The sequence below is a fragment of the Rhineura floridana genome, chromosome 2, assembly GCF_030035675.1.
Source record: "Rhineura floridana isolate rRhiFlo1 chromosome 2, rRhiFlo1.hap2, whole genome shotgun sequence".
Taxonomy (NCBI): domain Eukaryota; kingdom Metazoa; phylum Chordata; class Lepidosauria; order Squamata; family Rhineuridae; genus Rhineura; species Rhineura floridana.
This window is the reverse complement of record NC_084481.1, coordinates 88,537,732-88,551,953: the sequence shown is the minus strand read 5'-3', so window position 1 is coordinate 88,551,953 and position 14,222 is coordinate 88,537,732. Positions and strand designations below refer to the sequence as shown.

Here is a 14,222-nt window from a genome sequence, read left to right as displayed (position 1 = left end):
GGCTTAGAATAAACACGTGTCTTATCTCTTCCACTGGTCGCCGGTTTCTGCGAATCGTATTGCTTTTACTCCGTCAGTGTTTCTCACTCTGTATTCGCAGATTGCCAAGCACGGGGGGGCCAAAGTGCGGGGCCGGGGGCAACTGCCCCGCCTCCCGGTGCCTAGGGGCGGAACTGGTTGTACATATTGAACTTAGAAGCAAATACCACTCAGCTCAGTGGCGCCTACTCCTAGATAAATGCCATAGTGCAGGAAAACAAAGAAGCAAAGAGTCTTGTGACATCTTAAAGACTAACCAATTTATTGTTGCGCAAGCTTTCGTGGACCTCAGTCTACTTCATCAGATGCATGAAGTGTCTGAGGGTGTTCTCCTAGCTTACAGGGTTGGTTCTGTATCTTAGACTACGATGGAACAGGGGTCCATCAGCACTCTCCTGGGCCCAAAACAGTCCTCACAAATGATAAGTTCAGTTAGTGCACCTGGACAGCTCCTTGAACGTTTGGGCTAAAACCCAGAGCAACTTCACTGCTCCACTGGTGTCAAAGCCACCAGTCTCCACTGAATGCTGTTTTGGGAAATGAAGGAAGGCAGTTCTTTTGAAAAGTGCTTCACATTATAGTACAGTTGCAGCTGAACATGCCTCCCCCTCCCCAGTCATCCCTGTGCTCATTATTCCATTGTGAAAGAGAAGTTTCTTCCAGGCATTTGGTATATGAGAAACATCCTGGAGAAAAGTTGCCCTTTTGCTGTTCAGCACAGCAAGATGGGGAGTGAAGGCATTAAGTGGTGTATCGGGCACAATGGCATGCACATACCCATACCTGTGTGACCCACTTAACTAGGAAGCTCACTGCTGTGGCAAGACTGAAAGTAGATGCTATGTGATGCTGAAATCTCATCTCATGCTATTCTGTGGGGGAAGGAAATATATGTGCACCTAGCAGTGGAGAACTATAGGGAGAGGCTTCATGTAGATGTAGGACAACATGGGAGAAGAACCAACCCCTGTGGGACCCCCTACTGGAGAACCCATGGAGCCGAGCAACACGCCCCAAGAGCCACTTTCTGGAGCTGACCATCCAAATAGGAACAGAACCACCACAATACGGTGCCCCCAACACCCAACTCAAGACAGTGCCCCAGAAGGATACCATGATTGATGGTATTGAAAGCTGCTGAAAGATCAAGGAGGATCAACAGTCATACTTCCCCTGTCTCTCTCCCACCACAGGTGGTCATACAGGGTGACCAAGGCAGTTTCTATACCAAACCCAGGCCTGAATCCCAACTGAAATGGATGTAGAAAATCTCTCTCCTCCAAGAGTGCCCAGAAAGGGAACATTTGCCACTGATCTAAAATTATTAGGATCTTCCGGGTCCAGGGAAGGCTTCTTCAGGAGTGGTCTGTCCCTGCTTTTCAGAAGATTTTTCTTAGGGAAAAGGCTCCTAGGAGGCAGAGAGGCTTCCATTTGCGTCCCTCTTAGCTCAGTTTGTACAGACACTATCATGATGTAAGTTCTGTGCCTCCGATTTGTTTAGTGTGTAAACATTTTCTGAGGTGTGTGTGCGTGTGTTTTAAACTGCTTGTGCCTTGCTCTACAGATAAGAAGAAATCTAAGAAACGCCACTATGAGGAAGCAGAAGAAGAAGAAGAATATGATATCTCGGGCAAAGAATCTCAAGAAGCAATTCCCTCAGCAGCGGGGAAGCAAGTGGAAGATTCCACAATCAAAGTAGATGAATATGGAGCAAAAGACTACAGGAACCAGATGCTGCTAAAGGCTGATCATTCCTCGCGCCCTTTGTGGGTGGTAAGTTCTATGAAACACATAGCTCACTGGAATGTTCATGTTTCGACAAAGGATATTTGGTTATATTGAGCTGGATCGTATGTAATGCTAAGTCAAACTAGTGGCTTAGTGTGAACACACAGGTTCCCAGAGAAGAGATTGCAGCTGCTCTGCTTGTCCCCCAATGCTCCTACTGCTATACTGATATGAACTGTCCAAACCATGGCTTGTGGTTTGATTCACTTTTGACAAACCATGAGCTATAACCAGATTTTGCTCTTGGGTTTACAGCTTGTGTAAACCTAATTCACTAGCCTGGGTTCAGATGATGCATTGAGCCAAACCATGGCTAATCTCATGGCAGTGCAGCAGGAGGAGAACCAATCCTGCAGCTGCAATCTCCTCTCCAGATATCCTCACGCTCATGCTTTTGCACTAAGCCATGAGATGGTGTGGCTTAGTGTTACATGCAAATCAGCTGCTTCAGAGAGATTGCTTTAAAGTACGTTATTCTAAGATGGCACATCTTGAGGATGGTGATGTTTTTCATTAAGATGCAATGATACAAATTGCGTAGGAAACTCTACGTACAGATTCTGTTACAAACGAGGGCCTGAATTTCCTTGGAAAGAGTTTCCTTGGAAAGAAAGTTTGAGAAGCTGGTCCAATAAAACATATCCCCATGCCTAGTCCCCCCCCTTTTTTTGCTGTGACTAGTGCAGCAGTAGCACATTATCTGTCGTTTCAGAACATTAATATTCAGGTTCTTTGGGAGAGCCAGAAAGAATTAAGTTTAGGCTAGCCCCCTTCTTTATTTTGATGGTGACTCTTGATGAAAATGAAAGCTGTCCTTTTTTTGTAAACGTAAGGTGATAATTTGGGGGTGGGATCAGGCATGTGTGCCATTTCCAGGAAAACACTTAAAAGTGTTTTATCTCACTCATGACTCTGTGGAAAAAGTCACCGTTCCATTTTCTTGAGGCTGGTTCATGATAACCTCGAAAAGTCACCTTTTGAGTTCAGTACTTATTTGGTGATATTTTTATTATGGTCTTCCTCCAAGGAACTCACAGCTCAGGAAAGCAAACATTGATCTTTCCCCTGCCCATTTTCTCCTTACAACAATCATGTGAGGTAGGTTAGGCCAAGAGTGTGTGACTGGCCCAGAGTTGCCCAAAGTGAGCTTCATTATTCAGTGGAGATTCAAACCTGGGTCTCCCCAGTCCTAGCCCAATACTCAACTGCTACACCACACTGGCTCTTAAGCTCTCTGTTCAGAGTGGAAGAGGGACTTGAATTCGGGTACCTCTAGCCCAGCACTCTGATTAAACTCCAGAGAACTACTTCAGATATACCTAAGAGCTTATACGTATCCACTGAGAGTTTTGACATTTTCTCTTTGAATAGCAAGCTTTTCCCACCCCTCTTCTCCCCAAATGCCATATGACAAACTACAGCTAAAGCTCCAGCAAGTTTCAAAGCTAACTTGCCTTGTGGCATTAAGGGGTGGTTCTGCTCCTGTTCAAGAAACACAAATCTAAGAAAATTCCCAAAGCTGGCTGATGGTTCTTAGTCCATTGGATAGCCCTAGCATTGAACTCTCTGTTCAGTAAAGTGCTTCTCCAGTTTACATGTTTGTACTTAGAAGCTATGGTACAGTTCATGCTGATTGTTCTCAAGTTAGTATTATTGCAGTTTATTTTTGTTCTTTTTGTAGGCCCCTGATGGCCATATTTTCCTTGAAGCCTTTTCACCCGTTTACAAGTATGCCCAGGATTTCCTAGTTGCTATTGCTGAGCCAGTTTGCCGACCAACCCATGTGCATGAATATAAATTGACAGCTTACTCCCTCTATGCTGCTGTCAGTGTGGGTTTACAAACCAGTGATATCACTGAATATTTGCAAAAGCTGAGTAAGACCGGTGTGCCAGATGGGATCATTCAGTTTATCAAGGTAAGCAGTTATTCGTTATTGGCTCGCTTTACTTATTCAGGGATGAAGGGCTGGACCCTGAAAAGAGATTAAACATAACGAGAGACGATGGAAGTCTGTAGGGGTGCTTGGAGCTGGCTAAGGACATCAGTGGACAACTTGTTATTCAAAAGATGACTTGCCAGTCATGCTCATTTAAGGGGGCAGAGCAGCGGAATTGGGAGGTGATTACCCTACAAACCCTCTCAGGTGTTGAGATCAGCACAGGGGCCCCCTTTTGCTAGTTCCACCATGCTCAGAGGTTGGAGGGGGGGAGGGCATTCTCTGTGGCAGCCCCTAAGCTGTGGAACTCCCTCCCCAGTGAGGTGAGTCTGGCAACTTTTGCCAAATGCTGAAGACGCACCTCTTTACCCTGGCCTTCAACATCTGAGATGTGTATTTTTAGGACCCACCCTATTTTCTGTGATGTTGTTTAGGTCGTTTTTAACTGTTTTAATTACTGTCTGTGTTTTAAAATTGTTGTAACCCATCCTGGGGCGGCGGCTGCTGCTGCTACTAATACTAATAATAACAACAACAACAATAACAACTGAACATTCTAGAGCAACGTCAGGATGTAGAAAGGCAGCCCATCAGACTAATGTTGCATGAGTGTTTCAAAAGCAAATCCTATACTAGGAATTTGGCCAACAATAACCTATTGTTGCCACTTGTTGCTCAAAACATGAGAGCCTGTCTTGGCAATTCATTCTTCACAGAGCTCAGCATCTCCATTCTGGTTTTCCCCCACCCCTGGGCATTTCATTTAGGAGAAGGTATCATGAAAATCCTGCCCATCACATAGTGAATTTTCTCTCTATTACCAGTAGGTGCCATGACATAGAACAGAGGTGGGAAACCTGTTTTGTGATAAGCAGGTTTCATGTGGCCATGGATATTGTCTAAACTGCAGGTAGTCAACATGGTGCCCTCCAGATGTCGTTGGACAACAACTTTGTTCAGTCCCTGCCAGAGTGGTCAACAGTTGAGGATGATGGGAGTTGTAGTCCAACAACATTTGGAGGGCACCACATTGGCTACCCCTGGTCTAAACTAAAATTTTGAGAATTTGGGATCTTAGTTTTCTTTCATGTTTTTTTCAGGCAACTTGACTATATACCTATTTTCTTGGCAATCTTGTGAAATATGTTGGTAACATTACAATGTGTACACATGGTTGTGTGCATAATACAAATGGAATTCCTCCAGAAGTTCTGTTTCTAATGTATATTATTGTTTCATAGCTTTGTACTGTCAGCTATGGAAAGGTAAAGCTGGTCCTGAAGCACAACAGGTAAGTAGTTACTTGTATTTTTTGAGTTGTAGGGGAATATTTCCAAACCCATTCCAACATCCTGTTACCTGATTACTGACTTTTGGCTTGTATGCTAGTTGAGTGAATGATGTTTTTTAGAATATTTTTCCAGAAAACAGTGTGATTGGAGCAGTAATATTCTAAACCCATGGCCTCTTAAAAACTGTAGTCAGATATAAACTGTGTCATTACTTCACAGTTCTTAAAAGTGTACTTTTACACCATCCTAAGGAGGAGTATTGCACATACGCTGCTCCATGAAGGCAGACTTTCCTAAAATGGTAGATATTGTTAATATTTGTGGGATCTGTCTATAAAATTTCATCTGATTTTCTCCATTTTCTAGGTATTTTGTAGAAAGCACCCACCCTGAAGTCATTCAGCAGCTTCTTCAGGACCCAGTTATTAGAGAATGCCGTCTGAGAAATGCAGAAGGGGAAGAAACTGAACTCATCACAGAAACGTTCACAAGTAAATCAGCTGTATGTTGAGATTATGGACCACCCTTTTATATGATATGGCCTGCTCCTTCTTTACTATGAAGCTGTAGATGGCCATTTTGGCTTCTCTCCCTGCCATGCATCGCCTTTGAATTTCCCACTGCATCTGTGGTATCAGAGATGGCCATGGTGAATGTTGGTTACATGCTTTGCTAGGATTCGCTGCTTCTCTTCTTCTGCCCACTTTCACCACTGTTAAGCAATCCTATTTTGGGGTCTATTTATTTACAGCTTGCACTCGAGTACAGCTCTTCAGTGGTAGAACGTTAGCCTCTTTCAACCTGCATCATCCTATATCCTGTTGAATTTCTGTTCTAGATTTCCAAGTCCAATGAAGGTCCTTCAACATCACAAGGAGCAGATGCTCAGAATAAACCAGATGTCCCCGCTGACTTATTTGAGTTTTATGAACAAATGGATAAGGATGAAGAGGAGGAGGAGGAAACCCAGACAGTGTCTTTTGAAGTGAAGCAGGTAAACAAATGTAAGTTTAATAGTGCCCCCAATGAGGAGTATCCTAGCCATAGCATATTAAATATGAGTTAATTCAGTGTTAAAATAACAAGGTACCCTTTGACAGAAAGTGGACCTCCAAGTTTGTTGTCAGCCCTATACCATTTAGAGCCATTTTCCCTCACCCAGGCTCAGTTGGGAACTATGGGCCCTGTCCTCCTTCAGGGAACTTCAAACTTGCATCCCAGGCTTCAACTAAGTTTTGTGACTACAGAACAATGTCCTTTAAAACATTAAGACCAAAATGCATTAGAAACTGCCGTCTATTGTAACATGAGTTTTTGTCGGCAGCTGATACGTGAAGTGGATTAAAGCCATGTTAATGACCTTTAACACCATATACAAAGGAAGGAACATGAGTACAGACTCCACTCCAGAGAGAAGTAGTATCCTAACTCCTGCTCAGCCTGTTCTGTAAACATTAATAGGAGTAGTGGCTGCTCTTCCTTTCCACAGAAACACAAGAGAAATTGTATGACTGTCTGCACCATTGGGAAACCAGAGTTGAGAATGATTCTGGAATGACCACATGACTTCAGTGAATGTGATTCTTCTAAGGCAAGGATGGGGAACCTCTAGGCCTCCAGATGTTGCTGGCTAGAATTTCCATAATGCCTAACCAAAAGTCCAAAAAATCTGAAGGGCCATAGGTTCGCCCCTCATCTTCTGAGGGAACTGTTCATACCTTTGTTTTTAACACATGGGCTCATAGTATCAAAATTAGGCATTCCCTCCTGAATAACCACTTTTAGAGTACATGCTGCCTTACTTCACGTGCACTCAGCCTGAGAAAGAGTTCAATAAAGGGATTAAATCAAGTTACGATCTCACAGTAACAGTAAGATTTCTCTAGCCCCATTGGCTAGAGTGCTAAACATAAATGAAATACCTGCATTTAAATATTTGCTAAATCATTAAAGTGTGAGTGTGATTTTTACAAAAGAAGAATTGATTTTCTTGTGGTTCATAAGTGTGAGAAATATTTTAAGATTTGTCGATGCTCAGTTTTGCAGCCTGTGTTTGTGTGTTTGCTTCAAATATAACAACCTGACATTCTTCTTTCAAGCCTTTCAAAGAGATTGCAGTGCTTTGCTAAAGCTCCAAGTGAATAGCAGAGTAGCAAAAATTGTAAAAAGTAGCTTTTTCCTTACCTTTCTGTTCCTTTTTCTAGGAAATGATTGAAGAGCTTCAGAAGCGGTGTATTCAGCTGGAGTATCCTCTTCTTGCTGAATATGACTTCAGGAATGATTCAGTGAATCCAGACATTAATATAGATTTGAAACCCACAGCTGTTCTCCGACCATACCAGGAGAAGAGTTTGAGAAAAATGTTTGGAAATGGCCGGGCTAGATCTGGTGTTATTGTCCTGCCCTGTGGTGAGTAGGCTGGCTTTAAGTTGAAAAGCTTTCTCAAATTCTCTGACCTTGGCTTAGACTTCACAGGGTGTTTTAAGAGAGTGTTTATTTTGCTGGAGACAAATCACTAATAAGAATATTGCCCATATGTATTTCTTACACTTGTATGCCACGTTCCATCCCAAGAACTTGAAGTACCTTATTCACTGATAGGCAAAAACCCTTGTGGTTTAAGAATGTACCTATAGCCCACAGATATTTGTATCAAACTTTAAAAAGCAGAGAAATTGGGCAGCTATAATAAATGCACCAGAGGAGCAGGAGACCTGACCTCCTCTCTAAGATACTGGACTGCCCTACAAATTTGTCAAAATACAAACTCAATTTGGGTTGGTCTTCCACAGTCCAATCCACTTCCTGTGTAGCTTAGAAGAATTTGGTAACATGTGCCTTTGAGTATATGGTCAGTGGTGGCAACATGTGCAATCACGACTGCATCTCCAAAGATGAAGAATTGCATTTTTGTATGTTGTTGGTGTTCTTCTTACTTTGCTTTTTTCCTGTGTTACCACTGTTTCTACAGAGAATCTAACCTAGGAAATTGTATTTCTCTCATTATTTATCCTAGAAATCTGTGTCAACTTTATTTTTATTTATTTCAAAGCCTGTTTATTGGTCCATGTCATATGATGGTGAAGACAGCCTTTTGTGTTTCAAGCTGGAGGTTATGTTCTATTTCTATTTTGGGTGCAATAACAATTGAATCTGAAACTGCAGTTTGATGTAAAATCAGACTGATTACAATAGGTTGCTACTTAAGCAATGACTGTAGCTGTTGGAAAAAACAAAGTTGGCCTGCCCAAGATGCATGTGTTCAGCCTGCTATGCTTAAACCACCCCACTTAAGGAAAGGTGGGCATGGTCAATTAAAAACATGGAACACAGCTAGAAATTTGCTAGAATATATTTCACCTCCCTCTGTTTTATCTTGTTCAAACTGAGACACTCATGTCGGTTGGAAACTATTCTGCAGAATTGTCAGTGCTATTATTCCACAATTGTTTTTGGAGTTTTTTTTGGTGTTGCCAAGTGTTGATGTACTTCACATATTCACAGCAAGAGAAGCAAAAGAAAATGATTTACTATAGGATACTTCACTAAAATTGCAAAGTAAATCAAATATATTTAAAGTTACTATCTGAACTATATCATCTGTCTTAATATTGTTGCTTCCTCCTTGCTAAAACAAGATCAGTACTGCACACATCTTGTTTCTGCTATTTGGGCTGATTGCAGGTGTTGCCACCACTCCCCATATGCTCAGAGGCACATGTTACCAAATTCTTCCAAGCTACACAGGAAGTGGATTGGACTGTGAAAGACCAACCCAAATTGTGTTTGCATTTTGTCAAATTTGTAGGGAAGTACAATATCTCAGAGAGAAGGTGAGGTCTCCTGTTCCCCTGGTGCATTCACTATAGCTGCCCAATTTCCCTGCTTTTAAAAGTTTGATAGAAATATCTTTTGGCTATAGGTACATTCCTAAACCACAAGGTTTTTTACCTATTAGTGAATTTCTCTGCTTTTTAATCTGGGAGGTAAGAAATGGGTTCCTCTGCAAGTTTGCTGAGAATGGATTGATCATTTGCATTCTTATTGTGTTCAGTGGGATTTACTCCCTTGCAATTTTTCTTAGGATAGATGAAACTGACCACGGGATGGGGAAGGGAGGAGGAGGAAGGGCAGGGGTAGGGGAGGAAGAGGAGGGAAGGGAGGAAGGGCATGGGGAGGAAGGGGATGGGAGCAGGCAAGAGGGGGAGGGGAGGAGAAGGGCAGGTTTAATCATTTGCCTGTTTATTGAGTTCAGTGGGGTTTAAAAAATGTAAATGTACTGCCTTCAAGTCGATTCTGACTTATGGTGACCCTGTGAATAGGGTTTTCATGAGGCTGAGAGGCAGTGACTGGCCCAAGGTCACCCAGTGAGTTTCATGGCTATGTGGGGATTTGAACCCTGGTCTCCCAGGTTGTAGTCCAACATTTATGCTTAGGACAGATAAAACTGGCCGCGGGTGAGGAGGAGGAGGGAGGGAGAGCTGGAGTGGGCAGGGGAGGAGGAAGAAGGAAGAGGGGAGAGGAGGAAGCAGGGAAAGGAAGGTCTGATCATTTGCATGCTTATTGAGTTCAGTGGGATTTACTCCTGTATAGTCATGGTTAGGATAGGTAAAACTGACAATGGGGGGAGGAGGGGGGAGAGGAGAGGGAAGGAGAAAGGAAGCTGAGAGGGGAGTGGAATGAGGAGGAGGGGAAGAGGCAAAGGAAAGACCAGTTGGTCATGGAACCGACCAGAGGGACAGCAACCCTGGACTTAATCCTCAGTGGGGACCAGGACCTGGTGCGAGATATAAGTGTCGTTGAACCGATTGGGAGCAGTGACCACAGTGCTATTAAATTAAACATACATGTAAATGGCCAATTGCCAAGAAAATCCAACACGGTCACATTTGACTTCAAAAGATGAAACTTCACAAAAATGAGGGGATTGGTAAAAAGAAAGCTGAAAAACAAAGTCCAGAGGGTCACATCACTCGAAAATGCTTGGAAGTTGTTTAAAAACACTCTATTAGAAGCTCAACTGGAGTGCATACCGCAGATCAGAAAAGGTACCGCCAGGGCCAAGAAGATGCCAGCATGGTTAACGAGCAAAGTCAAGGAAGCTCTTAGAGGCAAAAAGTCTTCCTTCAGAAAATGGAAGTCTTGTCCGAACGAAGAAAATAAAAAAGGACACAAACTCTGGCAAAAGAAATGCAAGAAGACAATAAGGGATGCTAAAAAAGAATTTGAGGAGCACATTGCTAAGAACATAAAAACCAGTAACAAAAAATTCTATAAATACATTCAAAGCAGGAGACCATCTAGGGAGGCGATTGGACCCTTGGATGATAAGGGAGTCAAAGGGGTACTAAAGAACAATAAGGAGATTACAGAGAAGCTAAATGAATTCTTTGCATCTGTCTTCACAGTGGAAGATATAGGGCAGATCCCTGAACCTGAACTAACATTTGCAGGAAGGGATTCTGAGGAACTGAGACAAATAGTGGTAACAAGAGAGGAAGTTCTAGGCTTAATGGACAATATAAAAACTGACAAATCACCGGGCCCGGATGGCATCCACCCGAGAGTTCTCAAAGAACTCAAATGTGAAATTGCTGATCTGCTAACTAAAATATGTAACTTGTCCCTCGTGTCCTCCTCCGTGCCTGAGGACTGGAAAGTGGCAAATGTAACGCCAATCTTCAAAAAGGGATCCAGAGGGGATCCCGGAAATTACAGACCAGTTAGCTTAACTTCTGTCCCTGGAAAACTGGTAGAAAGTATGATTAAAGCTAGATTAACTAAGCACATAGAAGAACAAGCCTTGCTGAAGCAGAGCCAGCATGGCTTCTGCAAGGGAAAGTCCTGTCTCAGTAACCTATTAGAATTCTTTGAGAGTGTCAACAAGCATATAGATAGAGATGATCCAGTGGACATAGTGTACTTAGACTTTCAAAAAGCGTTTGACGAGGTACCTCACCAAAGACTTCTGAGGAAGCTTAGCAGTCATGGAATAAGAGGAGAGGTCCTCTTGTGGATAAGGAATTGGTTGAGAAGCAGAAAGCAGAGAGTAGGAATAAATGGACAGTTCTCCCAATGGAGGGCTGTAGAAAGTGGAGTCCCTCAAGGATCGGTATTGGGACCTGTACTTTTCAACTTGTTCATTAATGACCTAGAATTAGGAGTGAGCAGTGAAGTGGCCAAGTTTGCTGACAACACTAAACTGTTCAGGGTTGTTAAAACAAAAAGGGATTGTGAAGAGCTCCAAAAAGACCTCTCCAAACTGAGTGAATGGGCGGAAAAATGGCAAATGCAATTCAATATAAACAAGTGTAAAATTATGCATATTGGAGCAAAAAATCTGAATTTCACATATACGCTCATGGGGTCTGAACTGGCGGTGACCAACCAGGAGAGAGACCTCGGGGTTGTAGTGGACAGCACGATGAAAATGTTGACCCGGTGTGCGGCAGCTGTGAAAAAGGCAAATTCCATGCTAGGGATAATTAGGAAAGGTATTGAAAATAAAACAGCCGATATCATAATGCCATTGTATAAATCTATGGTGCGGCCGCACTTGGAATACTGTGTACAGTTCTGGTCGCCTCATCTCAAAAAGGATATTATAGAGTTGGAAAAGGTTCAGAAGAGGGCAACCAGAATGATCAAGGGGGTGGAGCGACTCCCTTACGAGGAAAGGTTTCAGCATTTGGGGCTTTTTAGTTTAGAGAAAAGGCGGGTCAGAGGAGACATGATAGAAGTGTATAAAATTATGCATGGCATTGAGAAAGTGGATAGAGAAAAGTTCTTCTCCCTCTTTCATAATACTAGAACTCATGGACATTCAAAGAAGCTGAATGTTGGAAGATTCAGGACAGACAAAAGGAAGTACTTCTTTACTCAGCGCATAGTTAAACTATGGAATTTGCTCCCACAAGATGCAGTAATGGCCACCAGCTTGGACGGCTTTAAAAGAAGATTAGACAAATTCATGGAGGACAGGGCTATCAATGGCTACTAGCCATGATGGCTGTGCTCTGCCACCCTAGTCAGAGGCAGCATGCTTCTGAAAACCAGTTGCCGGAAGCCTCAGGAGGGGGGAGTGTTCTTGCACTCGGGTCCTGCTTGCGGGCTTCTCCCAGGCACCTGGTTGGCCACTGTGAGAACAGGATGCTGGACTAGATGGGCCACTGGCCTGATCCAGCAGGCTCTTCTTATGTTCTTATGTTCTTAAAGGGAAGGAAGGGGGCAAAAGGGAGGCAAGTTTGATCATTTGCATGCTGATTGAGTTCAATGGGATTTACTCCCGTGCAATCACGCTTAGGATAGGTAAAACTGTCCAAGGGGGATGGGGAGGGGAAGGAGGAGGAGAGGGAAGGAGGGGATTGGAAGGGGATGGGGGAGGGGATAAGAGGGAGGAGGAGGGGAGGGGAGGTTTGATCATTTGCTTGCTTTTTGTGTTCATTGGGATTTAGTCCTGTGCAATCATGCTTAGGATAGGTGAAACTGACATGGGGAGAGGGGCAGGGAGGGGGAAGAGGGAGGCAGGGGAGGGGAAGGCAGGAAGGGGGAGGAGAGGAGATTGGGTGGGCGGGCACTGGGCAGAGGGGAACCCCTTTTCCTTTCCAAAAGGAAAACATTGTGAACAGTATCATTGTTTTTCAGCGTTTCCCCACCTTTTTATTCTACAGCAGGCACATGTAGCCTCCCACACAAAGCTGTCCCTTGCCACATCCACACCAGACTTTTATTTCACTTTAGACAGTCATGGCTTCTCCCAAAGAATCCTGGGAAGTGTAGTTAGTGAAAGGTGCTGAAAGTTGCTGGGACAAGCCCTGTTTCCCTCGTAGAGCTTCAGTCATAGCAGCGGACTGTTAAACCACTCTGGCCACTGGAGCTCTGTCAGAGGAATAGGAGTCTCCTCTCAGCATCCTTCACAAACTACACTTCCCTGGATTGTTTGGGGGAAGCCATGATTGTGAAATAAAGGTCTGGTGTGGGTGTGGCCCCCTGATTAGGCAAGCCAAGCAGCTGCAAGGCTGGCTTTTAGAACACTGACAGTTGGTTCTTCTGAGCATGCCTGTGCTTATCATTGACTCCAATGCTAAATTTCTTAAATTAAAAATCAGCCAGGCATTTTTTTAACTTTTAAACTGCAGAAGATGAAGGTCAGAGTATGGGGCAAGGTCAGTAATAGAATTACAGGTACTGTGTGAACATGGCTGATTTTTAATTAATTTCAACAAATTATGAGAACTCTGACAGAAAAAAGTCCAAAGGGCTTTTTTTCTCTCTTTTTAGACGTTGAACTCTCAATTCTCTCTGACTGTTTTGTGTAGCGCCATAAAAACCTAAAGGGTTGTTAAGTAAGCGTTTGTGAGTTAAGGGCTATAAGTTTTGTAAGGGTTTGTTTTGAAATGACCTTATGGGGAGCAGCAGAATAGCACAGGGAGGTATTTTCAATTCAGTGTTGCAGAATGAGAAAAATCCACGCTGGCTATAGTATACAGCCACTCTTGTGGCTGTATAATATACAGTTTTGAGGTGGACTCCCATCCAGCTTACACAAGTTAGGCCTGCTTAGCTTCAGCAGAACTGCATCATTTGCCTTCAAAGCATTCTCTGGGACATACGTACTTGTTAAGCTTTTCCATGTGTGCATGACAGGCAGGCCATCCACCGTGAGTGCTTTTTCATATGACCTTCTTATTAGGTGTTCTCTTGGTTAGAGCGCTTCTGAAATACTTAGTGAAGTGCAGCTGTCTGGAGTTCTGTGCCCTTTTTCTCTGTATCCTCTTACTCTTTATCTCCTGAATTGTGGTCCATTTCATGCAGATTTATGATGACTTTTTGTTCTCTACAGGTGCTGGCAAGTCGCTTGTAGGAGTAACTGCTGCCTGCACTGTCCGCAAACGGTGCCTGGTTCTGGGCAATTCTGCTGTCTCTGTGGAGCAGTGGAAAGCCCAGTTCAAAATGTGGTCCACCATAGACGACAGCCAAATCTGCCGATTTACTTCCGATGCCAAAGACAAGCCAATTGGCTGTTCTGTTGCTATCAGCACCTACTCCATGTTGGGACACACAACAAAGAGATCATGGGAGGCAGAAAAAGTGATGGAATGGTTAAAGAGTCAAGAGTGGGGCCTTATGATCCTTGATGAAGTACACACCATACCTGGTAAACT

At 43.4% G+C, this 14,222-nt stretch overlaps 1 protein-coding gene across 1 annotated transcript in view; it reads left to right on the top strand.

Annotated features, from left to right (window-relative positions):
• The window catches only part of ERCC3 (ERCC excision repair 3, TFIIH core complex helicase subunit), a 51,741-nt gene that overhangs the window by 4,625 nt on the left and 32,894 nt on the right, over positions 1-14,222 (top strand). The window contains exons 2-8 of the mRNA XM_061609215.1: positions 1,604-1,812; positions 3,509-3,745; positions 5,008-5,057; positions 5,425-5,560; positions 5,897-6,052; positions 7,263-7,467; positions 13,901-14,215. Coding sequence (XP_061465199.1) covers positions 1,604-1,812; positions 3,509-3,745; positions 5,008-5,057; positions 5,425-5,560; positions 5,897-6,052; positions 7,263-7,467; positions 13,901-14,215 — 1,308 coding nt within the window. The remainder of the gene's footprint in view (positions 1-1,603; positions 1,813-3,508; positions 3,746-5,007; positions 5,058-5,424; positions 5,561-5,896; positions 6,053-7,262; positions 7,468-13,900; positions 14,216-14,222) is intronic.